At 44.0% G+C, this 27,999-nt stretch overlaps 1 protein-coding gene across 1 annotated transcript in view; it reads right to left on the bottom strand.

Annotated features, from left to right (window-relative positions):
• LOC118207133 (ciliary neurotrophic factor receptor subunit alpha-like) overlaps window positions 1-27,999 on the bottom strand; it is a 115,073-nt gene that overhangs the window by 11,778 nt on the left and 75,296 nt on the right. The window contains exons 3-6 of the mRNA XM_035380473.1: window positions 23,233-23,350; window positions 19,442-19,608; window positions 17,518-17,681; window positions 4,764-4,953 (exon numbers count right to left, since the gene is read on the bottom strand). Coding sequence (XP_035236364.1) covers window positions 4,764-4,953; window positions 17,518-17,681; window positions 19,442-19,608; window positions 23,233-23,350 — 639 coding nt within the window. The remainder of the gene's footprint in view (window positions 1-4,763; window positions 4,954-17,517; window positions 17,682-19,441; window positions 19,609-23,232; window positions 23,351-27,999) is intronic.

Genomic DNA, 27,999 nt, shown 5'->3' with positions numbered 1-27,999 from the left:
CCATTATTCAAGCTGCTGAACACAGCCGTCAACTTGCCTTTACCCTCAGACTTACCGTTTCCTTAACCCTAACCCTAATTTGGGCCCTTAACCCTAATTGAAGCCATTGGTAGCTTGGAAAACTTCAGAAAACCCATTTAAAATTTATTAAAAATCAAGGTAAATATCACGAATACAATAATACAAATGCAAAATGATATGTTTCAGGTCTTTTAAAAACATTTTTTCCTTGAAAATTTTTTTTATATATAGCACATTTATTTTATGGCCATAGGTACCCATGCTACAGTAGAAAATATTTAACTCATTCAAAATCATTAACAAACCTTTGTCCTAACCATTATTCAAGCTGCTGAACACAGCCGTCAACTTGCCTTTACCCTCAGACTTACCGTTTCCCTAACCCTAACCCTAATTTGGGCCCTTAACCCTAATTGAAGCCATTGGTAGCTTGGAAAACTTCAGAAAACCCATTTAAAATTCATTAAAAATCAAGGTAAATATCACGAATACAATAATACAAATGAAAAATGATATGTTTCAGGTCTTTTACAAAGATTTTTTCCTTGAAAATTTTTTTTATATATAGCACATTTTTTTTATGGCCATAGGTACCCATGCTACAGTAGAAAATATTTAACTCATTCAAAATCATTAACAAACCTGTGTCCTAACCATTATTCAAGCTGCTGAACACAGCCGTCAACTTGCCTTTACCCTCAGACTTACCGTTTCCCTAACCCTAACCCTAATTTGGGCCCTTAACCCTAATGGAAGCCATTGGTAGCTTGGCAAACTTAAGAAAAATCAAGGCAAATATCATGAATACAATAATACAAATGGAAAATAATATGTTTCAGGTCTTTTAAAAACATTATTTCCTTGAAAATGTTTTTATATATAGCACATTTTTTTTATGGCCATAGGTACCCATGCTACAGTAGAAAATATTTAACTCATTCAAAATCATTAACAAACCTGTGTCCTAACCATTATTCAAGCTGCTGAACACAGCCGTCAACTTGCCTTTACCCTCAGACTTACCGTTTCCTTAACCCTAACCCTAATTTGGGCCCTTAACCCTAATTGAAGCCATTGGTAGCTTGGAAAACTTCAGAAAACCCATTTAAAATTTATTAAAAATCAAGGTAAATATCACGAATACAATAATACAAATGCAAAATGATATGTTTCAGGTCTTTTAAAAAGATTTTTTCCTTGAAAATTTTTTTTATATATAGCACATTTTTTTTATGGCCATAGGTACCCATGCTACAATAGAAAATATTTAACTCATTCAAAATCATTAACAAACCTGTGTCCTAACCATTATTCAAGCTGCTGAACACAGCCGTCAACTTGCCTTTACCCTCAGACTTACCGTTTCCCTAACCCTAACCCTAATTTGGGCCCTTAACCCTAATGGAAGCCATTGGTAGCTTGGCAAACTTAAGAAAAATCAAGGCAAATATCATGAATACAATAATACAAATGGAAAATAATATGTTTCAGGTCTTTTAAAAACATTATTTCCTTGAAAATGTTTTTATATATAGCACATTTTTTTTATGGCCATAGGTACCCATGCTACAGTAGAAAATATTTAACTCATTCAAAATCATTAACAAACCTGTGTCCTAACCATTATTCAAGCTGCTGAACACAGCCGTCAACTTGCCTTTACCCTCAGACTTACCGTTTCCTTAACCCTAACCCTAATTTGGGCCCTTAACCCTAATTGAAGCCATTGGTAGCTTGGAAAACTTCAGAAAACCCATTTAAAATTTATTAAAAATCAAGGTAAATATCACGAATACAATAATACAAATGCAAAATGATATGTTTCAGGTCTTTTAAAAAGATTTTTTCCTTGAAAATTTTTTTTATATATAGCACATTTTTTTTATGGCCATAGGTACCCATGCTACAATAGAAAATATTTAACTCATTCAAAATCATTAACAAACCTGTGTCCTAACCATTATTCAAGCTGCTGAACACAGCCGTCAACTTGCCTTTACCCTCAGACTTACCGTTTCCCTAACCCTAACCCTAATTTGGGCCCTTAACCCTAATGGAAGCCATTGGTAGCTTGGCAAACTTAAGAAAAATCAAGGCAAATATCATGAATACAATAATACAAATGGAAAATAATATGTTTCAGGTCTTTTAAAAACATTATTTCCTTGAAAATGTTTTTATATATAGCACATTTTTTTTATGGCCATAGGTACCCATGCTACAGTAGAAAATATTTAACTCATTCAAAATCATTAACAAACCTGTGTCCTAACCATTATTCAAGCTGCTGAACACAGCCGTCAACTTGCCTTTACCCTCAGACTTACCGTTTCCTTAACCCTAACCCTAATTTGGGCCCTTAACCCTAATTGAAGCCATTGGTAGCTTGGAAAACTTCAGAAAACCCATTTAAAATTTATTAAAAATCAAGGTAAATATCACGAATACAATAATACAAATGCAAAATGATATGTTTCAGGTCTTTTAAAAACATTTTTTCCTTGAAAATTTTTTTTATATATAGCACATTTATTTTATGGCCATAGGTACCCATGCTACAGTAGAAAATATTTAACTCATTCAAAATCATTAACAAACCTTTGTCCTAACCATTATTCAAGCTGCTGAACACAGCCGTCAACTTGCCTTTACCCTCAGACTTACCGTTTCCCTAACCCTAACCCTAATTTGGGCCCTTAACCCTAATTGAAGCCATTGGTAGCTTGGAAAACTTCAGAAAACCCATTTAAAATTCATTAAAAATCAAGGTAAATATCACGAATACAATAATACAAATGAAAAATGATATGTTTCAGGTCTTTTACAAAGATTTTTTCCTTGAAAATTTTTTTTATATATAGCACATTTTTTTTATGGCCATAGGTACCCATGCTACAGTAGAAAATATTTAACTCATTCAAAATCATTAACAAACCTGTGTCCTAACCATTATTCAAGCTGCTGAACACAGCCGTCAACTTGCCTTTACCCTCAGACTTACCGTTTCCCTAACCCTAACCCTAATTTGGGCCCTTAACCCTAATTGAAGCCATTGGTAGCTTGGAAAACTTCAGAAAAATAAAGGCAAATATCATGAATACAATAATACAAATGAAAAATAATATGTTTCAGGTCTTTTAAAAAGATTTTTTCCTTGAAAGATTTTTTTATATATAGCACATTTTTTTTATGGCCATAGGTACCCATGCTACAGTAAAAAAATATTAAACTCATTCAAAATCATTAACAAACCTGTGTGCTACCCATTATTCAAGCTGCTGAACACAGCCGTCAACTTGCCTTTACCCTCAGACTTACCGTTTCCCTAACCCTAACCCTAATTTGGGCCCTTAACCCTAATTGAAGCCATTGGTAGCTTGGAAAACTTCAGAAAAATCAAGGTAAATATCATGAATACAATAATTCAAATGCAAAATAATATGTTTATATATATCATAATAATATGTTTATATATATTATTATATATTATATATATATAATAATATATCAGACTCAGAAGCAACAGGAGAACACAACTGATTATCATGTGTTATTTTTAAACAATATTTAGCTTCACTGTGTTGTTTCTGTCCGAGTTAGCAATGATCCAAAACCTTGATAATTATGTGAAACGACCTTAAAAGATAGATTTTCTCAAATTAAACTGAATACTTAATTTCAAGTCAGACATTTCCCCAAATAAAAAAGTCAAATATTGAGAAAGCTTAAGATATTAGGATTTTGTAATTGTAGAATAATGGAGCCCGGAGTCTGTTTTACTGAAGAACGTGCCAGAACACTGTTAAAGCAAACAAAGCCTGGTAATTAGGCAGACATTTGTTTTTCTTTTCAAAGTATGAGCTGCTTTTAATTGGGGGCTCATTCATCAACTGTACATATGCACAAATGTGGTTAAAAGATCTGTGATTTATCCCGGGTTCTCTCACTTTTCTAACTTGACTTGATTTGACTTCCAGACCCCTTTCACATTTTCCCCACACGTGATCTAATGGAAGGCAGTTTAAACTTCTACATCCACAGTTTAGTCGCGTATCAAAGCACCTTAATATTAATGAGGCTACAGGAGGGCTAACGGAGGTGATAACAATGTCTAACAATTAAAATGAGAACATTTCCATTTATGAGTGGGAATTTACTAGAACTATATTGGTATGACTCATTGCCAAATATATATTTCAGAGATTCAGCACCATGTACAGGACAAAGGGCACAGAACAGCGGCCATATTACCTCCAATAACAGTCATTACGTTCCCCTGAGCTATTCACATTCAACAAAGGGAGGCATTCAGCCTAACCACTATGTGATTCATCCCTTACTTATTTAAAAAAAAAAATCAAGAATAACATCTTTGGAGGTCCCCAAGATTAAGGAAAGTATGATGTATGAAATACATTTTTAAAAATGTGACTAAACCCTCTGCTCAAAGGACAAAGTGTACCGATGGTGAGACTGAATTTCCCCAGAAATGCATCAGAGCTGTGGTCTTACAGGATTCATACGTCTCCCCGAAACAGGAAAGAGATTCATAAATCAAGAAAGAAATTAGAGATGTAGCAGTTCATCGAATTGCTATCCCCATAAAACACAATTCAATATGGCTCTAATGTGTTAATGAGCCATTCTGGGTTGCCCCTGAGACAGGCACAGACTGAGAGTTCAGTCATAAGGCGTGCACAGTGCTGCTCAGCTGCTGGGTCACATCAGGCTCAGACACTTACCCACAATGCCCTCTGCCTCGGTGGTGGAGATGACCTGCTTGGGCTCGTCCATCCAGGGCGTGGCATGGATGGCCACGCTCCAATCGCTCCACGTGCCGATCTCCGTGTCCTTGGCTGCCACCTGGATGATGTACTCTTTACCTGCGATGGCATCTGTGATGGTGTGAGAGGTGCTGTCTGAGAGCTCCACCTGCAAGATCCAATCAGGAGAGCAGAGAGACCAATTACAAGAGAGTTCCACCTGCAAGAGCCAATCAAGAGAGCAGAGAGACCAATCACAAGAGAGTTCCACCTGCAATGGCCAATCAATAGAGCAGAGGGACCAATCACAAGACAACAGTGAAAAGCATTGGGCATTAATAAAAGCTTAAGAAAAATAGTGACTGTCATGTTTTTTGCGACTTCAGTGCACACAACAAATTATTTTAAAGTATTACATACATTACAGTATACTTATCAGTAGAATGGTCTACAAGGCCAGTTGAAATATTTAATTTTTGATAATCCATATTCTTTGGTGCTTCCCATTTTACACATATAACAATAAGTTTATAAACAGAGTAAATCCAGATGATTCTCAATGGCTATTTTATGTACTATAAACAATGTCAGCTTTTGCCAAAATGATGCATTGGTTGTCATATAATGAGCGGCAGGAGTTTTTATTTGAAATATAAATATCTGCATGACACATGACAGTGTTAGAGACTGTTAATGAAGAGGCGAACCCGGCATTTTCCTACCAAATGGCTGTGGAATCGCACAGCAAGAGGTCAAAGATGTGTGCTGACTACAAGCCCTGAGTGTTAATCAACCACAGCCAAACGTTTCCTGTAAATGTGTTCTGACATCATTATGAAACTGCAAGATCATGCCATCTCAACTCACTCCCCTTCACCTTTTCACTACAATCAGGGACCCCAGCACCACAGGCTAGCAATTCCAAGGATTCTGATTCAGATGCAATGAATTTCTTCTCATTTAGAGCCTTTTACACTGTAGGTGACCTGGCTTAATTACACACACTTTCATTTATTTTCAAAGCGATCAGCGTTTTTTATGGGGAAGCTGAAATTGAACTGATTCAGAGCCGGAAGCTAAATCATTACAGTGCTGGTAATCAAACTAAAAAGACCTTCACACAAACGTGGTTCTGTTTTTGTTTTTATTGTTGTTTTTTTGGGGGGGGGCAGGGGTGGGGGGGTGAAAAAGTATGTATCACATTATAATAAATCAGTGATAATCATTATCAGGCATCGGCTTAAATACATTACTGCTACTGTATGTCATGTTGTTTGAGCTTCTATGGTACGGGGCCTGTCAGTATTCCTGTCGCATAGCTACGGTACAGAACATCTACACTACCCCACGGCAGGGCCTACCCTTCAGGGCTTCTGCACCACAGCAGTATAAATGTCACACTGCGTAAAATATCGCCGCTGCTCTCCCCTCGTTTGTAAATTCTGTCCGATTTGAGCGGTGTTGTTTGACATATTCTACGTTGCTAGGCTACTTCATCCCCTGCATTCATAAGGAGAACAAACAAACGACAGAATGACACACTCAAACGCAGATCAATCAGAATATTTTTGGGAAAAGAGCTGCTCGCATTTATACTCACAATGTTTTATTTATTTATTCTCGCGGCGGCCAGTAAAAGGCTCAGACCTCCCGTGTTTTTGGCGATCCTGACCAGCAGCTGGGCGGAACGCATCGTCAGGGAATGACTGTTATGGGCGGAGTCACAGATGTCACAGCAGCCACCCAGAGAGAGAGGCGTCAGGCGTGAGGGAAGCGTGCGATTTATTGTGCTATCTGAACGTTTTAAGGTTTGCAAAAGGTTGAGAAGCCGAAGTGAACCCAGACGAAATGCATTATATCCGAACGCCATGCGGCAACACGTTCATTTATCAATGAAATTGCCCTGGTTGCCCTTCAGCTTTGATAGAATGCCATGAAAACCATTTTTTAAGCAGATCAAAAGGCTCCAGAGCTGTTGCCGGGAGACTTAAATCCTGTCAGAGGCCCTCTTGATGTCCCCCTGACCTTTACATATTTTTGCATATTCTCCTCTTGAACATTCCAGTAAAAAAAAGCTGCAACAAATGTGTTTTCCAGAGTTTGTACACTGATTTATGTAAATGTGCTCAGTGACCATGTGAATCCACGGACGAGAGACGGGCCGCGGTGGCCAGATGCAGCGTCAGGAAAGCTTCTGAAACACGGGCCCTGTCTGACTGAGCCCCTGGGGCTGCATGCAGGTGTTCCAGTGCAGTTTATTGGCCAAACTGCATTTCTCTTGTGCTGTAGAGATTTTTAAGAAACCCAAAGCGTGCATGGAGCTCCTAGACTGTGGAGGATGCCCCCCCCCCCCCCTCCCCCTCCCCCCACTTCCCTTACCGCCCGCCTGCACTTCATTGTCACAAATCACAGGTCTTCCCCCCCCCCCGCTTGCGGAGAAGGCTCTGTCTGAAGATCGCAGCACCTGAGAGCCACATGTGGGCCAATGACAGGGGCAAAGGTCGCAGCAGGGCATTGTGGGCCACGACCGACCCCGAGCAGGAAGTCGCGGTCGCTACGCGGGGGCTTCTGAGTGAAACGCATTAAATGCATCGCAGCTGAGCCACACGCGAAGGGGGGGGGGCGCACTGACCGAAGCTCGAGATAAATGATTCATCCCCCGCATCCATCACTGCTCTGAGGCCTGCCCCCCCCCCGCCCCCCCCGTTTGAGCCCAAACAGATGGGAACGTCCCCCTGCTGACATTTACCAATGTCTGCAGGTCAGCAAAAACCACAGACGTCGCAGATCACCATTTCAGCAAACAGAGCCAAAATGGATGCTCAGTGCTGAATTTACAGGTAAGGGCGAGGAAGACTGCCATGACAGTCCCCCTCCTACAGCCTTCACTTCATGTGTGCTGCCTGTAACACTGCTGGCCAGTACACTTACTAGCTTTTTAATGTCTATTTTTGTTTTGATTTTCTTCCGAACCATTTATATGCTGTCATGTTTTTCCAGAAGATAGATTTTGGGTTTATTACAGCGGAGAACGAAAGCCTCATTGAGTTCCTCTGCCGAGTATTGGGCTCCTGACCTTTGCTGTGTAGCCTGATGGTCTCAGTGCATTACTGGCACACAGAAAAGCCACAACACCTTTCTGCTAATAGGTAATCACCCTCAGGTGACCCCCACTACCATAACGACCCCCCCGGGCAGCGTTCCTGCTGTTTTGGGCCAGAGGTTGACCCACCGTCTGTAGCTCTGGATACAATAACGAGCAAAGCTATAATGCATTGCTATCGTTCCGTTCGCCACTATAATGCACATTCTATTTAAAACATGGCAGACTGCTAATTGTGGCAGTTTGAATATAATCATTTGCAGTTAAGTCCTTTGACAAACTGCACGTACAATGAGGGTTTCATTTGGCTCCCGAGAAGTGCTTAAATTACGCCTGGGCTGGAAATGACTGTGCGATGTTGTTCATACATTAAAGTTTTCTTATTTATTTACAAGTTATTTAGTTCACATCTGCACCATCACAACGCCCCAGAAGAAAAGGAGAAAAACATTTAAATTAAACTGTTTACACTGTAGTGTTTCCCTCTGAGGGCATATTACAACAATGGAGGAAGCATCCTGCTTGCATGTGCATTTTAAAGTGTTTTACACTGCCACAGAGATGTGGTACTGTAGGGATGTACTATTATTATAATATCCAGCCATTATCTATACCCGCTTGTCCTGGGCAGGGTTGCAGGTGGTACTGCAGCCTATCCCAGCATTCATTGGGCGAAAGGCAGGAATACACCCTGGACAGGCAGAGGGCATATTATTATAATTATTATTATTATTATTATTATTATTACTATTATAGCAAAATACGGGCCCAGAACATAAGGTTAGATAAGGTAAGGTCATGAAATTGAAAGTGTCCTGATACACTGATTAAAAAAACATACCAGTGCAAAAATAAACTCCCCCGAAGCACAGCTGAGTTTGAAGGGCACGTCTGTCTCACAATCTGGTCCAGCCGGAAAAAAAATGGAGATTATTTTCCAGGAGTCATGGTCTGGTGTCTTGCTAATTAGTTGCCACATGCTGCCACTCTGTGAATGCAGCTCGCTGCTCCTGAAATGCAGCATCTGGCTTCTGAGCTACATTTACCGGGAGAATTCAACGTTACTGTAGAAGCCTTCGCGCTCGTGGCCTCTCTGAACACTAGAGGGCACTAATACTACTTTTGCAGTATTTAAACTGTTCAGATGTAATTATAAGGATAAAGAATAGAGGTAGTCCGACATGCGTCCTTTATTTTGCATTTTGTTTAAAATATAAATGTACAGCAAAGGATTTTTAATAACTTAAAATCACACAAGCTTAGATAGTATGTAACAGGACACACGCAGGTTCCTTTACTGTCATCTAAGTATTAAGTATGCGTCTCAATAACCTCAGTATATGAAATACTTTTTCATCACACACATATGTGACCTCTTAAAATAGAGTTACATCCTTCATGCACACGTATTATAAATGTTACAGCTGTTACACATCCTGCCACACACATGCAATTTATTGGGTGATTTAATGAAAATGTGATTAAAACACCTGCTAGTCATAATCATGAGTGATTCGAACGTCCATCTTTCATCAAAATGTAACTGCAGATATCACATCATTTTCTCTTCCATTTTTAAATTGCCCTTTTTTCATGGATACATTAAAATGAAAACAGAAGTGGATTCAAGCAGCTTAAGCAGACTACATTACACACGATCCATTTATGCAGCTGGAGATGAGCCTCACTCAAGGGTAACAGCGGTGCCCCAGCCGGGAATCAAACCCGCGACTCTGGCGTTTAATAAGCCCACTTCCCTGAACATTGTGCTGCTCTGATGCAGCAATGCGACTCTAATAAGCCCACTTCCCTGAACATTGTGCTGCTCTGATGCGGCAGTGCGACTCTGGAGTTTAATAAAGCCCACTTCCCTGAACATTGTGCTGCTCTGATGCGGCATTGCGACTCTCTTCTCTTTCTTCTCACTGAACTTTTATGACCTTTTCAATGTGACTGTTTCAGGGTCTCTTCTGTTCACCTTAATTCAGGGGTGTCTTATCTTAATTCAGGGGTGTCTTATCCGAAAAGGGCCAGTGTGGGTGCAGGTTTGAGCTTTAGCCTCGCAGAAACCTGCCTCAACACCTGACTCAACACCTGACTAATCATGGCGTTCAGTCAAGACAACGATAAGCAGAGTCAGCCTGGCTGTATTAAATCAACTAAATCTAATTATCAATTAAATCTGGTTAATTGAGTAACTAAGGGGGCAGTTACTTTTTCACATGGTTGATATGGATGTTTGATAACTTTTTTAATTAAATAAATGAATCATTTAAAAATAAATTGTTTTGCATATACTCAGGTTGTCTTTGTCTGATATTACATTTTGCCTAAAGATCTAAAACCATTCAGTGTGACAGATGTGCAGTAATAGAAGAAATCTGGAAGGGGGAGAATATATATTTTTTTTTTACGGCACAGTAGATTGACACTTCTGAACAGAACACACAATAGACTGCTGACCTTCTGCAAACGCGAAGGTAAAAATAAAATGCATCATCTGACACAGCACATCCTTTCAAATCACAATACCCGCCCTCCCTCCCCCCCGCAAACATATTTATATTTTATGATCTCAATATGTCTGGGGCACGCTATCAATTTCAATAATTCAAAAGTCAATCATTTTATCATCTTCAGAGCCAACTCTGCATACTTGGAAAGAAAGGAAAGATCCAAGGGCTATGAGGCTTCAGTGAACCCTGTTTCTCTGCGAAAAGAACGCTTCAAGATTGATGACAGCCAAAGACTATCGTTAAAGGACTTCTTTATTTATTTATTATTCTATTTATTTATTATTTTTGCAACATCGAATTATTGTTTTTCATTTACCTGGCTGTGCGAGGAGGTAGTTTCCTGGAGCGGAGGTCGGTCCGTGTGATTTATCACTGGGCCCGCTGCATTCTGACAGCCAGACTGCAGCGTGCAGCCCTATCACAGGAGGCCAGGTCTGTTTTCTTTTTTTTCCCGTTTTAATAAACCACAGGAGCGCTCACACGGCACTCCCTCAGCACCGGCTCTGATACCACACACACCGGAATAAGGGCGCCGGCTCTGATACCACACACACCGGAATAAGGGCACCAGCTCTGATACCACACACACCGGAATAAGGGCGCCGGCTCTGATACCACACACACCGGAATAAGGGCCCGCGCTACAGCGTTCCTCTCATCCGTTTACCTTCCACACTAACGTGGAGAGGCAGACGGCCCCGTTTTTGAGGAAATGAATACCTCAGTCTGCCCACGTCTCTAAGCAGGTGTGTTCTGTAAAGTTAATATCATGAAAGCCGTGAAGCGGTCTCATTTTCTGTGGTCAATGTCACTGCCCTTTCCTGATTGGCCAGTATCATGCAGCTGAAATCAGGCACGCTATTGACATATTTTATTTTAGTACAAAAGGAACGCTATTTATAGCCCAGCGCAAAGCACAGCAAAGCTCTTAAGCGAGTGTATTACCCAATACACGGGGAAAATGTCACTCCACTCCCAAAGTGAGCAGTTTCCTGGGCTAAAATGAATGTGCTGACAGAGGATAGGTGCCGTTAATAGCAGTGAGCTTAATAACATTATCTGCCAAAAGCTAGTCTAAACTATTTTCACCTGATGCAAACCACTTTTCTTTAAATCCACCAAAACCACCTCTGCACACAGTGGTTTGTCTGCAGGTATTATGACGTATGAATTATGTGCACACCAGAGAATAGGTTAGCAGAGCTACTGAGAAGCTGGGAGGCCTAATATATTGCTTGTTTTTGTCTTATCTTGTTTATTTTTACAATTTGCAATTGTGTTTGCAGGAGATATGTAAGGAAAATAAATATCCATGACAAGAAATTTATATTATTATCCAGTTACTTGCTACTATTACCCAACAGAAGTTTACTCTCAAAGCTCTATCTTCAGCTATTGGAAAGTCCGTCTCCTAGGAAAAGCTCTCCTGTCATATCACCAAAATTAGCAGTCCACCCAATGAAAACAAAGTTTTTTTTCTTTTTTAAAGAAAACAGATTGACAATCTAATGAAATGCTATGCTTTGCTATGCTAAATATATGTATACAACACACATTGTTCCCGATGGGAAATGCACCCTGAGATTTCCCATGATGTATCCTGGTTCACAACTATGAATGCACCAGAGATTTACAGTTACAGTTGTAGCAGTGACCAGAAAAATAAATATTGTATTTAAAAAAACAACATAGTCAAGAGGAACCCTGAGAATTTATGGTTTGTTGTTTTTGTATATCATCTCCTGGTCTTAGATGAAAAACAAGATCAATAACAAAACTCGTTTTGTTGTTAAACCTCTGAAAGGAAGCGTACAGCTGTTACTATTGACAGCAGTCCACAGTCCCACTCTGGACAGTACCGAAGTACAGCACGGGGAATTCTGAAACTTTCAAACACGATCAGATTAAACTGTAAATATCTTCTCTGCGAGCAATGAGACAGAAGCTGGGACGGGACGGCTGTGGGCTGTGGAGTGATGCCTGGGCCATCGTGCCCCAAAGTCCCAGCGGAACGGGAAGAGTTCTGACTGCCAGCGTGAACCGCCAGCTTGCAATACCGCCTAAAATCAAACCTCTTGTCATTTTTCTCGATTAAATCATTATTTCCTTACCCGTCTTCTGACTGTTGCTGGCTGTTAGGGCTGTTGCCCCGGGCTCTGTGACAGCGCACTCACGGTAAGCTTTGGCTCTGGCGACTCTCTCAGCCTATGGGATCTGCCCTGACCCAGGACCATGTGACCTGTCGTCTGGCGGTTTGAGTAAGTGCACCCTGCGTGTCGATAGCATCACACGGAGGTGTGATGCTATCGACTGTCTCTCAGCGGCGTCGGCTGATAGGAGGCGCTGACCTCCCTGCCCTTAGAATCTCATCGGCCTCCCGAGCGCCGTGGTCCCACAGCCACCGCGCCCTTCTAACCCAGCTCTCCTTTCTGCCGCCGCTTCGTATCCACGTCCCACAGCCACCGCGTCCTTCTAACCCAGCTCTCCTTTCTGCCGCCGCTTCGTATCCACGTCCCACAGCCACCGCGTCCTTCTAACCCAGCTCTCCTTTCTGCCGCCGCTTCGTATCCACGTTTAGAGCGAACGAATGAACGCGTGAAAAATAACGTGCGCACGTGCGATGGGCATGCGAACATACCGGATGTGGGACGATGCAGACGGAGGCCTCGGTGGGCTGTTTGGATTTCGACAATGCCTCGTTGAGAAATGATAAGCAGGAAATTAATTCTATCGCTTCCTCTTTTTTTTGTATACATATGGGAGGAAAATATGGGAGCCAAATGAATTTGTTGCATAATTAATGACTTTCAGCATATGAGCATTGAGTGGAACCTCACTCTAATCAATCAACATGGCTGGGTGGCCAGCTTTTGTTCCCATAATTACACTGTGAATTGGAAGCATATTTGGGATGTATAATCACTTTGCCACAAATTTATAGCCTGAGCATCGATCTGCTTATGACTCTAAAAGGCAAAATTAAGTGAGTTAACAGTTGTCCACTAAAAAATAAAAAAAATACATACGCATAATTTAATTGCATTTATCCCATATGCCCATAGCTCTGACAACAACGACTCTTTTTAGGCGATATTAATCTGCTTGATCTCTGAAGAACTGCAGGCTTGTCCACAGGGTCAACAAACAGCCTTCCGCGGCTGCATAATCCTATTAGTAAAATAAACTGGGCTGTCATATGGATCTTTTGAGTGCTTTGCCTTTCTCGGCTATTAATCCTTTATGAGGCGCTATGAAATATGTATGATATCTGAATAGCATCTCAATAAATAAATAATTCATAAATTCTACTGAATGACGAGAGTCCAAACTTAAAAAGATAGGATCCTTTCCATATTTTAGTATTTATTTATTTTTTTTCTTCTGTGCATGTACAGATATCATACAGGAGGGAGAGAGAGAGAGAGATGGAAGAAGGGAGAGAGAGAGAGAGAGAGCGGAAGGGAGAGAGAGAGAGAGAGAGAGCGGAAGGGAGAGAGAGAGAGAGAGATTCCTTTGATGGAGCACAGCTAAATACTGGTTCATGGTGCTTTACTTCTGGCTCTCAAAAAATATATCATGTAATTGCACTACAGAATGTGTAAAAGGTAAGCCTTATTTTTTTTTTAATTATAATAAATAAATGATGCTTCCAATAATAATATATATAATATGCTTCCAATAATAATATATAAATGATGCCTACCCAGCCCAAGCTTTGTACAGCTAAGGAAAGCCATTGTCCTGCACTTAATCCACTACAGACTGCAATCAACTTGCCCCTCAGTAAAAATGGTAACATAGTAAATATACAAAGTTAACAAACAAACTACACAATGATGTACCAGAAGGTTTTGCAAGTGCTGTTTCATCCTTTTCAACTTTACACAATCTCTTCATTGTTATTATAATGGGAGAGAATGCCGTTGATCACTGTCGTTACAACAATTTCTGTTACAGTTTTACATTTGTGGGATTCATATATTACTTAAGATCATTTGGCAACACCATTCTCTAATTAGTAGTTTCAGATGCAGTGAATACACTATTTATCAATTTATCAGCTAACTTAAAAAAGTTTTTTTTTTTTTTACTTTATACTGCCTACAGCATGTCAAAGTTTATTTTATAACATTTTCATTCTATGCGAGAAAAACTGTTACCAAGGACGTGTCATACGCCATAATGGAAAACAGGAAAGTATATGACAAGTTACATTTTCATAATTACAGGGTAAAAAAGAAGAAACAATCCAACTCCACAAAGACCCTCATTATTCAGAGCTCAGACGGCACATTTATAAACAGAGCAGCATTAAACGAAAGACGTTTGCTACAAATCACGGCAAAAATGTTGTTGCTATGGACCCATGGGGACGTTACTATGCAACATATCATTATTTTAATTTAACAACAGCTTATATCAACCAACACCTTTCACTGTGTGCTGCAGCAGCAAAGGGAAGATGGAACAGCCCAGATAATGATGCTGTGATGGTGATATTTGCTTTTCTATTCCTAATATCGCAATTTGTTTATTCCAAAGTCTATTTAACATTAGCTGCTACTGAGGACCACGATGGCTGATTGTCCCTGGCTGTGCCACAGCATCACATACAATTACATTAAAGTTTTCATTTCAAGTTGCCATTTATACATTTATTTATTTCAAAAATGGGGTACACTGCATAAAGTTAAAACCCATTAATTACAGGTCCACATACAGAAATATTTATTCGGTAATGATTCACAGGCCTGAAAAAGTTTTGGGATTATTTTGGGAGCGAATGGCAAACGTAAGAGAAGATGAGACACCGGTGGTGGGGGGGGGGTGAATCTTTCCTCCTTGGCCGATTCGATACGTGAGACAGCCGCTGGACCACCTACCTCAGCTGATAAAATTACAGCAGAACACTTTCTGCTTTGTGTTTTCCCCGCTGTCATCGTCAGTGTGTGCTTGTGTAAGAACACAAACCCATATCTAGTCATAGAGGACATAATGTAATACGGAGGCGAGGATGATTGTTCAGTACTGCATTTCTGTTTCAGACCGCTAGCAATTTCACAATTGTTTGCTTTCATGAGGAGGAAGAAAATTTACAATTTGTACATTTTTTTGTTTCAATAAACAGCAAGTGATTCATTTTCGCACAGCAGTTTATGCCTGGATAAAAAAGAAGAGAAGAACACGGCCTGCAACAAAGCCAAATAAATGAATATCCTGAAACGTAAAGCTTGAAAGAACGCCGTCCTTGACTCCATGCTCATTCTCTTTGTATCGACGGTGTGAAAGGCCTTTCTGAAGGTTTCTAGCTTTTCCAGCGATTTAGTTCTCGCTGCGCATTAGCATCTCGACGTATTTTTAGTCTTTACATGTGAAATGGCTGTTGTGATGGATTTAGCCATTCAGTGAGGCGGGGGGAGGGGAGGAGGCGAGGGAGAAGGGGAGATTTCGCATTCTTCAGCAGTTACATAAGCGCGGGGACAGTGTGGCCCTGCCCCGCCGCCCGGCACCCACCCCGGGCCCCTTCATCGCGCATTTGGTGTGCAAATTGCCGCTTTCAGAAACAACCTTTCTTTTATTTGACGCTGGAATTCTTCGCCTCGGTCCGAACAGGAGTGATGCCACATGTGACCCCCCCTCAACCCCCCCTCCACCCCCCCACCCCTCACCTCCCCCCCCCCCCCGCTACACACACTGCATCCATCTGATTATTATTTCTCCTCCGCCTTCAGACAGAGCAGTGCATCGCCATGGCTGCACAGGCCATTAGGCCGCCCAGCTCGCTCCGCCGCTCCCTCCATTTACTGTAAAATAATTTAAACTCTTCGGCCGAGCGTGACTCCCCTTAATTGGCCTAGCCTTATCAATCAGAGATAAAAGGAGAGGAAAATATTCCTCCGGAGCTGCTGGTCTGTCTCTGTGCAGCAGCAGAAGCCTGCCACCCCGGTGGAGGGGGTGTACATACGCTGGGTGACCTAGAGGAGTGAGAGGGTATCTGCTGTTGTGGAAAGAAAAATCAATTACATGCCACTTCTAACACTTGCTTCTGACTTTCCGCTGATGGGATGAAACCATCTGGGCAAAACAGAACCTGTCTGTTCCACCTAATGAGACCAGCAGCACCTGCCCCCAACACACGCACACGCACACACACACGCACACACACAGGCACAAGCACACGCACACACACACACACACACACACACCCAACAATTTATTGCTATACTTGTGAGGACTTCCCATTGACTACATTCATTCCATAACCTCTAACCCTAACCCTAACCCCAACCACTACATGCCTAACCTTAACCCTAACCTTAACCTAATTGTAACCCTAACCCTAACCCTAAGTCCTAACCCTAAAACAGCCTCTTGTGGTGTGTTGAACTTGTGGGGAAAATGTCAGCAAAATGTCCCCACCTTGCATAATTTTCCTCATCTTTCTATCCTTGTGGGGACATTTGGTTCTTACAAAGATAGTAATACATGTCCACACACACACACACACACACACACACACACAGTCACAGGCATGCACACATTCACACACGCAAACATACACACACTTATGCGCACCCACACACACACACACACACACACACACATACACACATATATACTATACTATAAAACACACCTTCCTCCAAACCGTAGGGCTTGTGCGTGTGTGTGTGTGAGTGTGAGTGTGAGTGTGCGTGTGCGTGTGCATTTGTGTGCGTGCGTGTGAGTGTGAGTGTGAGTGTGCGTGTGCGTGTGTGCGTGCGTGTGAGTGTGAGTGTGCGTGTGCGTGTGTGCGTGCGTGCGCGCGTGTGCGTGTGTGTGTGTGAGTGTGAGTGTGAGTGTGCGTGTGCGTGTGCGTTTGTGTGCGTGCGTGTGAGTGTGAGTGTGAGTGTGAGTGTGCGTGTGCGTGTGCGTGTGTGCGTGCGTGCGCGCGTGTGCGTGTGTGTGTGTGAGCGTGCGTGTTTGTGTGTGTGTGCGTGCGTGCGTGTGCGTGTGCGTGTGCGTGTGCATTTGTGTGCGTGCGTGTGAGTGTGAGTGTGAGTGTGAGTGTGAGTGTGCGTGTGCGTTTGTGTGCGTGCGCGCGCGTGTGTGTGTGCGTGTGCGTGGGACTCACATGTTGCCACTGTTCCCGGATCAGGGGCCTGTAGCGCAGGAAGTACTTGAGGGGGAAGTTCTCCACGTCGGGCCACGTGGACGGGCTGTTCCAGGTCACTTCCAAACGGCGGACATTGTTTGGGACGGGTGCGGCAACCACCTTCTCAGGCGGGTCGGGTTTGACTGCAAGGAAAAGAGAGTAAGGACGGGCTGTACCTCACACCTTCAGAACACCTCACACCTACAGTACAGACCTACACTACACCTCACACCTTCAGTACAGACCTACACTACACCTCACACCTTCAGTACAGACCTACACTACACCTCACACCTTCAGTACAGACCTACACTACACCTCACACCTTCAGTACAGACCTACACTACACCTCACACCTTCAGTACACTGAAATACAGTCATCCAGTCAGTGAGCAAGCAAGAGAAATCAGACTAAAGCCTGGATCCAATCAACATTTTAATTACAAATAAACACACTTTTTTTTTCTTCACAAACACTGATTGCTGAGTTTGTCAGTTCCCAAAATGGACTTGTCAGATTGCGTTTATGAAAGAAGAATCAAACACTTACATTGATCTGCGACTCAATTTAAAGGAGAAATGCTAATTGAATCCAGACTGAAAGAAGCGTGCACAACATCAGAAGAACACAGGCACGCTAGAACACAGAAGGTCACACTGGTGTAATAGCAGATCGACAGGTAAAACGGTAAAACGGTATAATGGTAAAATGGTAAAGTGGTAAAGTGACAGACGAATACGCAAGTATGGACCCGACCTTCCAAAATTGATTTGTCAAAGTCAGACAGGTGAGTCATCCAAGCGGCGCAAACAAAAATAACCCAAGGAAATAAACATGCCGTGTGCAGCCAGAATTAGCCATTCGGTGTATTGATTGGACAGCCTCAAATACAAAGTGGTGTGAAATATGCACACGATGGACCGCTCCTCCTGCTTGACTATGGATGGAAAGAATGGAGCGATATAATATCTTATTAGCACTGCTGAGGGGAAGACGCCTCCACAACAATGTGAGGCTGTACTTTCAAAGTACAGAAAGGTACAAAAATAACAATTACAAGAGGAACCCAAAATCTGAAACTAAAGAACAACAAACTAAGCATCACACATACCATTTTGGAACATGGAATATTTGCATTTAGCTAACAGGAAATTAGAAATATGTTGATCCATCTGTGAAACTACAGCACATGAATGCCTTTTTCATAGAAATTAGCACGCAATCACCTAAATGAGAAGAGAAGAAAGCGGTTTCACATTTATAACATAATGTTTTGGTGTAATGGTGGTTGCCATGGTCCCCAGATGCCTGCCATTGTGAATCTGCAGACGCTGTGAGGTGAAACAATCCCCCTTCTGCTTACTACAGCGCCCCGACAGCAAGCTCAAAATGGCGAGAGGATTCTCCAAAATATTGGGGGCCATTAGCAGACATTGGCAGCCGTTAATGGAGCAAGCAGCCGCAGTGGGTAAGGGTGTGACCGCTGGTCAGAGGAAGAGTGGGTAAGGGTGCGACCGCTGGTCACATTCAGCGGTTAAATCAGCATCGTTTACAGAGTGAAGGTGAGATTCGAATTACGCCGACCAATCAGCAGAGCTCTGCGAGACTCTAAGTCTGGGCTCGGAACCAGACGGGACTGTGGGGGATTTGGTACTGAACTGGGCCTCCCAGTCAAATAAAAACTCCCCGCCCCTCCTTTGGAACCCTTCACAAGCTCACACAGGACGACAAAGCAATTGCAACTGTCTCTTCTTTAGCAACACGCAGGTGTGCCGAATATTGACATGCTGCAGACGCTTGCAATGGCAAGTGCCTTTAGCACAGGATAATGCAATTGTGATGCACAAACAGATTATGTGGGATTGTTAGCAGAGCAATACGCATCGGGGAGGGCAGAGTTACCGATGGCAAAGTCATCGAAGGTGATGGCGCTGGACGCCTTGCCGAGCGCGTTCACTGCCGTGACGTTCACCCGGTATTTGAAGGTGGAGAAGAGTTCCGGGAACCTCACGTGACACCGGTTCTTGTGCACGGCGTCCTTTTGGACCTCCAGGGATCTCTGATTATGTCTGAGGGACAGGAGAAGAGAGAGGAAGAGAAAGCTTTGTGAGGCGAAGTCATTGGCCGTCACAAAATCTACAACTGACTGCAATTAACTGCTCTGTAACAATATTCATAGAAAAACTATCCAGGACAAAAATGGCGAATGTTTTGCAATGAGTTGCTTAAGCACACACGATGCCTTTATTAGTATTTAGATGCTTGGGGTTGTAAATTCCTAGCGGTTGGATAATCTCAATCATAATCACAATTTATAATGATAGTACTGAAGGAGAGAGGCAAGAAGAGAGAGAAAAAAAAGTAATTTTTGGTAATGATGGTTTATATTTGTTCTTTCTTTCACTATCAGTAATTTCAATCTCTGTAACAGATATAGTATTATATTACCCTACTGTGAAATAACATGTATGATGATATATTCCACACAGGTGCACATATGTGTAATATATTGCAGTATATTTTATTTCCCTGAGCGCCTGAGCTGGACTCTGTTTCCCTTCAGAGCGCATGCAGCTCAGCGCTCCAGTGTCTGAATGCAAAGTGCAGGTGTCTCTGGAGCCGGTTCTCTGGGCCGCAGCGCAGCTTCCTAAAGGTCAGGAGCAGAACTTTCCAGCGCGGCCGTCTCCAGGAGAGCCAGAGCCTTTCGGGCTCGCTCTTTTAAACAGGCTCGCCAGAGCACTGGGAGAATACCAATCTCCTCAACTTCCCGGCTTTATGAAACTTTGATATTAGGACGCTTTCAAGTCTGTTTTTCAAGGAGTGCAAATATCACAGGGGAAGCTTGTCCTTCAAATCCATCTGCAAATCCAGCTAATAGTGAAGCGCACTGAATTCTTCTGCGTGTCTTCCGAAAGGTCACAGCCTGCGGCGGGCTTGCCTTGGGGAGGGTGTCTGGGTGGGAGACGGAAGGCCTGCTGAACCAGACATTTCTGCTGCACCTGCCGGTCCACCTCTGGGAAAACGACTTCATCTCTCCTCTCGGAAAACCGGGAGGGATTCCTTTCATGTTCATTTCGTCCCCCCGTTCGCATCTGGCTGCGACGGTGCCGGCGACTTCCCCGACAGCTCCGCTCTTCCTGTTTCGCCGAGCGAGCAGGCGAAGTAAGCGATCCCCGACAGCTCCGCTCTTCCCGTTTTGCCGAGCGAGCAGGCGAAGTAAGCGATCACCGACAGCGGGTTTAATCATCTGAACAGGAGCGATTCTGAGCGAGGCGCAGCACCATAGTTAATTACTATGCTAATTACAATGGAATTGCACCACAGTTCTGTAATCAACTTCAGGGGCTGTTTCATGCTGAGAAGAAACAGCAGTATTTTCCTGACATTCGAGAAATACTACAAATGAAAAAAAAATGTAATTTGGGAATGTGATGAAACATACATATTTGAGCCAAGAAGTTTTTCAGTGATTTTCAATAAATTGGCTGTTTTGCCTGGTCTTGCGAATGTGTTGCCTGTGAAATGGAATGTTTTCATAAGAAATCAAGCAATCAATGAAAATCTTTATTATCCCACGTAGGGAAATTGGGCTTGCAGACATACATATAGCTCCCGCTCCCGCTCCCTATCCCGCTCCCGCTCCCTATCCCTATCCCTATCCCTATCCCTATCCCTATCCCTATCCCTATCCCTATCCCTATCCCTATCCCTATCCCTATCCCTATCCCTAACCCTAACCCTAACCCTAACCCTAACCCTAACCCTAACCCTAACCCTAACCCTAACCCTAACCCTAACCCTAACCCTAACCCTAACCCTAACCCTAACCCTAACCCTAACCCTAACCCTAACCCTAACCCTAACCCTAACCCTAACCCTAACCCTAACCCTAACCCTAACCCTAACCCTAACCCTAACCCTAACCCTAACCCTAACCCTAACCCTAACCCTAACCCTAACCCTAACCCTAACCCTAACCCTAACCCTAACCCTAACCCTAACCCTAACCCTAACCCTAACCCTAACCCTAACCCTAACCCTAACCCTAACCCTAACCCTAACCCTAACCCTAACCCTAACCCTAACCCTAACCCTAACCCTAACCCTAACCCTAACCCTAACCCTAACCCTAACCCTAACCCTAACCCTAACCCTAACCCTAACCCTAACCCTAACCCTAACCCTAACCCTAACCCTAACCCTAACCCTAACCCTAACCCTAACCCTAACCCTAACCCTAACCCTAACCCTAACCCTAACCCTAACCCTAACCCTAACCCTAACCCTAACCCTAACCCTAACCATAACCCTAACCCTAACCCTAACCCTAACCCTAACCCTAACCCTAACCCTAACCCTAACCCTAACCCTAACCCTAACCCTAACCCTAACCCTAACCCTAACCCTAACCCTAACCCTAACCCTAACCCTAACCCTAACCCTAACCCTAACCCTAACCCTAACCCTAACCCTAACCCTAACCCTAACCCTAACCCTAACCCTAACCCTAACCCTAACCCTAACCCTAACCCTAACCCTAACCCTAACCCTAACCCTAACCCTAACCCTAACCCTAACCCTAACCCTAACCCTAACCCTAACCCTAACCCTAACCCTCACCCTAACCCTAACCCTAACCCTAACCCTAACCCTAACCCTAACCCTAACCCTAACCCTAACCCTAACCCTAACCCTAACCCTAACCCTAACCCTAACCCTAACCCTAACCCTAACCCTAACCCTAACCCTAACCCTAACCCTAACCCTAACCCTAACCCTAACCCTAACCCTAACCCTAACCCTAACCCTAACCCTAACCCTAACCCTAACCCTAACCCTAACCCTAACCCTAACCCTAACCCTAACCCTAACCCTAACCCTAACCCTAACCCTAACCCTAACCCTAACCCTAACCCTAACCCTAACCCTAACCCTAACCCTAACCCTAACCCTAACCCTAACCCTAACCCTAACCCTAACCCTAACCCTAACCCTAACCCTAACCCTACATATAGCACCAAGCCTGCAAGATTAAAAACAAGACCAGGTCAAAACCTAGTATATGGCTGGACCTCTCCGGTCGACCAATGGTGTAACTTCATCACTCAGTCACTCAGTCAGGCACAGACATTTGCGTTGTTGCGGTCCAGCCAAAAACACACCAAAAATAATAAATAAATAAATAAATAAATAAATAAATAAATAAATAAATAAATAAATAAATAAATAAATAAACAAACCTCTGTGGTTGCAAATGTTCTGAGCTTTTGCTCTGAGAAGGAAAGTTATGCATGTTTAAGGGTTCCCCTGGTGTAGGAGCGCATCTTTCCAGGGAATTCCTATTTAAATGCAAATACGGCCGTGTTTGGCCGCACAAGACACTGGCTCCATTTTTCAAAGATGCCCGCTGTAGTAATATGTACAGCCTATCCCCAAAGAGAGGAACAGCTATCAACCTCGGGGGGGGGGGGAAGATAGGGAGGGGGGGGGCAGAGGGGGGGGAAGGAGAGGGAGAGAGAGAAAAGAGAGAGAGGGGGGGAGAGGGAGAGAGGGAGAGGGGGGAGAGAGAGGGAGAGAGAGAGAGAAAGAAAGAGAGGGGGGAGAGGGAGAGGGAGGGAGAGAGAGAAAGGGGGAGAGAGAGAGACAGAGAGGTATATAGAGAGAGAGGTAGAGAGAGAGAATAGCAGCCTTACTTGACGTGGACGTCGAAGTCTGTGGGGATGTAGGTGGGGTCCAGGAGGTGCCAGCTGCAGTAGAAGCCCTTCGGGTACGTGTTCGAGCGGCACATCACAACCGGCTCCTTAGGGGGCGCTGGGGAGAGGACGGGAGAGACGAGGAAACCGCGTGACCAGAGGAAGGAGGATAAAAAAACAGAACTTGTTGATCAGTGCCGAGCTGAAGCACCAGTCCAAACCCCCCCTCTCCCCTCCTCACTAAGTTTGCCTTCATTGTGGCAGGAAACTCAGGCGGGCACGCAGGGGGTTGGGGGGGGGGCGTGTAATAGCTGTCCCACCCCCCTGCTTAGAGCATACCTGTTTGTCACACCGCCTGCAGATCCTGCCTTCTGCTGTCTAAATTGAGTCTGATGACTCCGTTCGGTTGCCCAGGTGACGGACACCGACACCGCGGTTAGCATGATGAGAAATTCGACCGGGCTTGTTCCAGATGTTTCCACTCGCCACGCTTTCCTGCAGCGAGCTGATGTTCGCCGAAAACACAACCTTGCGCAAGCATGGCCAACACTGTTTCTCCTTTGCTTGGATGAACACGTAACGGCTGATGAACACGTAATGGCTGACGAACGCGTAATGGCTTATGAAGCTATCTTCCCCTGCATGGCTGGCTGTTGGAGTGAGCAGGTAGGAGGGTATACTGCATAGAAAGCTGCGGGTTAAGTGATGGTGGGTTTGAACGGTTTGAGTGATGGGAGCATGTTCCACTGGCGCTGCTCGTACCCGAGTCCACAGATATACTTCATCCTGAGTGATCCTATGCCACACCCACCATACCATCCTCTCACACACCACACACACATGCACACATATACATACACATGTACACGCACACACTCGCACATGTGCTCACACACGCTCACACACATACACACACACTCACACATAGATGAACATGGACACACACACACATATGCACACACACACATACTTACGCACACACAGTTCATGACTTAATTTTTCACCATTTCTCAAGGTTCTATCAGCTGAAATCCTGTGAAAAGTGTTCCATCCACTCAAATTATTACAGTGCATAATACATTCAAATTGCATGATGAAAACTCATACCCATCCTGTATTTAAATTCATACTCATCCTGCCATGTTAAATTAGTGCTTAAGAGCACATTATACCGTGGACCTGAAGTGAAGGTCTTTAAATTAGTATTTTAACAATATTGTGTATTAAAAAAAATAGGTTGTCCTAAAACCTCTGCACAAATGCACCCGTATATTCATTTTATACAGAGTGAGTAAAAGTAGAATGCCTGTTAAAATCCTAGTCTTTTGCTAGCTTAATCATAGAAGCAGCTTTATATCTACAAGCTGTATGACCATGCATCTAATGATTTTCTTAAACAGATATATAGTGTGCTGATGTAGAAGTATGAAAATAAGACTTTCAGGGAAACCGACAATCTGACATTTTTAATGACTAACAAACACTTTTTTGATGCATTCAAATGGTTGCTTCAAACTTCCTGTGAGGGTGCGCTTATTTATTCAGTCCCCTTTATGTCGTTAATTAGGGAATGGTTCCTACATGGTTATTGTTTGGGCTGATTTCACTCTTAATGGGGAAGTAAAGGTTTTCGTCCACGCATCATGTCATCTGTCTATTCTACGCGATGAAAGAAACTGAGAGAGCAGGACGGAGGGAGGGGGGAAAGAAAGCGAGAAAGGGAGAAAGAAGAGGATTAGTGTCTGGGAAACCTTGATACCCCAAAGGCACAGCTTCTGATTGTGGAGGTTGCGTGACCCAACATTCCTTCCCCGAGTTCCCCCTCTGCTTTCGGGCCAAGCTCTCCGCGGGGGCTCGCGTTTCGCTGTGAAGCTGGGACGCTGGGAGGCCTTCCCTACACCCGCCAACTGAGGCGCGCCGACATCCCGCCAATTCAAACCCGCGCGGTACTGTATAATGTACACCGGAACCGCCAGACAACACAGAAACGCCCGCGCGAGGAAGGGCCCAAAGAAAACGCTCCATAACGACAAAGCCCCAAACAAAACATGGATTACTTTTCCACAACTGTTGGCAGCCTAGCAACCATCACATTGTCCCCTTTATCTTCTTGAAGGCAAATATCTTTGCATGGAAAGCAGAGGAGAACTGCGACCCTTATTTATCTGGCTCTCTTTATTGTTCCCCTTAGCATTTGAAAATGGCCGCTTTGGCAAATAAATAAATAAATAAATAAATGAAGCCAAGCCAAGTTCAAAGACCAATCAGCTCTCTAAGTTCTTTAGAAATAATAGAAGTTTCTTTGCAATGTGCTCTCTATATGTGCTAAACCTTCTAAATGTCACCTAGGGCTGTTTAAAAGATTCTGAAAAATCATTAGCTGCTTACTTAGCGGTGATAATTTGCATATATGTGTAATGAGCTCGAAACTTAAAAATGTGTTTGAACTGAACGCCAAGGAAAGGGTTTATGTGGTTGCAGTCAATGGCTCTGCCAAACAAGTCATTGTCTCTGACAAAGCATATGTATACTGTAATTGCTAGGTCCTAATACTCTCTCTCCTTGGGTTTGATTTTCTCAGAGAAACTCTCCATTCTTTGCTGCAATTCTAGGGAATCGTGGAGGTGAATACTAAGTAACTCTGAAAATATCATGGCAGTAACCTGGAGCTGCTGATTCTTTCTCGACAGCATCTGCAAAACCCATCCTTTCCTTCCCACATACAGCATCCAGCTCATTATTGAGGCCCTTTGCTGTGCTAACTGGTCGTCTGCAGCCCTCTCCTTGCTGGTCTCTCAGTCGGTACCCCTCCAGCTCACTCAGCGTCAGCCCAGATACATGCCTGGCACGCAATCTCCCTCCACTGGCTACTGATGATGGCCCAAATAAAACGCAGATCTCAGTCCTGGCCTACGCTGTAGCAGCAGGACCAGTGTCCTCATACCTGCAGAAGCAGGACCAGTGTCCTCATACCTGCAGCAGGACCAGTGTCCTCATACCTGCAGAAGCAGGACCAGTTTCCTCATACCTGCAGCAGCAGGACCAGTGTCCTCATACCTGTAGCAGCAGGACCAGTGTCCTCATACCTGTAGCAGCAGGACCAGTGTCCTCATACCTGTAGCAGCAGGACCAGTGTCCTCATACCTGTAGCAGCAGGACCAGTGTCCTCATACCTGTAGCAGCAGGACCAGTGTCCTCATACCTGTAGCAGCGGAACCAGTTTCCTCATACCTGCAGCAGCAGGACCAGTGTCCTCATACCTGCAGTGTGTTATCTGGTCTTCCCAGGCCACCCCACTGCATTATCTGTTTTCGTCTCGCTCCTGCTCTGGCATCTAATCTCATGCTGTGAAATGATGTATTGACCAGTAGCACAGGTTCTGACCTTGATGACTTAGCATTAGCGCTGTCCGTTGCCCATATCCTGCATGCAGGCACTTATGCAAATGGCTCAGGATAACAGGTTGTGCTAAACGCCTGAATGAGGAATATAAATGCACTCCCAGTACAGCTTCATCACCACTACTACTACTACTACTACTAAGAAGAAGAAGAAGAAGAAGAAGAAGAAGATGTTGCATCACATAGACAGATTAGTTGTAAAGCACTGTACATTTAGGGTGGAGGGACTGGGTGGCAGGCTTAACACACAGTGGCCATTTTGCAGCAGAGCCATCACCACACATCAGGGGAGAGGGGAGAGGATTTTGATGAAATTGAAATGGTGAAATGATTGCCTTTTGGGGGGTGGGGGGGGGGGGGTGGGAGAAAAAAGATTAGATTTTGGAGCTGATACGACAACTGCTAAAGGTGACAGAGGCACGAACTGTACTGTAGCTCTTTTTTCATTCCAGCCCTGAGACTGAATAATTTATTCCTTGTTCCCAAAGGCAATCATTTCACCACCAAGGGTTATCCAGTTCTGTCCATTTTCAGTTACTCTGTTCACAGAAAGACTGACAGCACCAACAGCATAACCGCAATCCAATTTGTGGGGATAGAGGTAAAAAGTATATTAATATGCATCTATAGTCAAGTGTGTTTTGTGAAACAGAATGACTGCAGTGTATGCAAATGTTTTAAGCATAATGCCATCACGTACAGTATATGGGCATAATTGTGACAGCAACAAAAGCACAAATTAATTCACAAATAATGATCAAAAGGTTCAGCTTACGCCTCAGGAGAAGAACGTTTGTGATTACGGAGGCAGCAATGCAGCCCAATCATCAGTATGGATGGTTACGGTGGGAGGGGGGGGAGCTGGGGGGGGGGGGGGGGGGGCAGAGGGGAGGTGGGGATGGGCATGCGGGGGGAATTGGATGTTTGGGGGGTGGGGGTGTGGGGTGGGGATGTGGGGGGAGAGCTGGGAGGTTGGGGGGTGGGGGTGGGGTGGGAAATCGGGGGGGCTTGGATGTTTGGGGGGGAGAGCTGGGAGGTTGGGGGTGGGGGTGGGGTGGGTATGCAGAGGGGGCTTGGATGTTTGGGGGGATGGGCTGGGAGGTTGGGGGGTGGGGGCGGGGTGGGAGATCGTGGGGGCTTGGATGTTTGGGGGGGTGGGCTGGGAGGTTGGGGGGTGGGGGTGGGGTGGGGAAGCAGAGGGGGCTTGGACGATTGGGGGGGTGGGCTGGGAGGTTGGGGGGTGGGGGTGGGGTGGGGAAGCAGAGGCGGCTTGGATGATTGGGGGGGTGGGCTGGGAGGTTGGGGGGTGCGGGTGGGTGCAGTGCCGGGGGAAGACATGGGGAAGAGTCCTGATTGTAAACAGGTT

The sequence above is a fragment of the Anguilla anguilla genome, chromosome 10 (genome assembly GCF_013347855.1).
Source record: "Anguilla anguilla isolate fAngAng1 chromosome 10, fAngAng1.pri, whole genome shotgun sequence".
Lineage (NCBI taxonomy): Eukaryota > Metazoa > Chordata > Actinopteri > Anguilliformes > Anguillidae > Anguilla > Anguilla anguilla.
The sequence above is the reverse complement of the archived record's forward strand: the minus strand, read 5'-3'. Positions and strand labels throughout refer to the sequence as shown.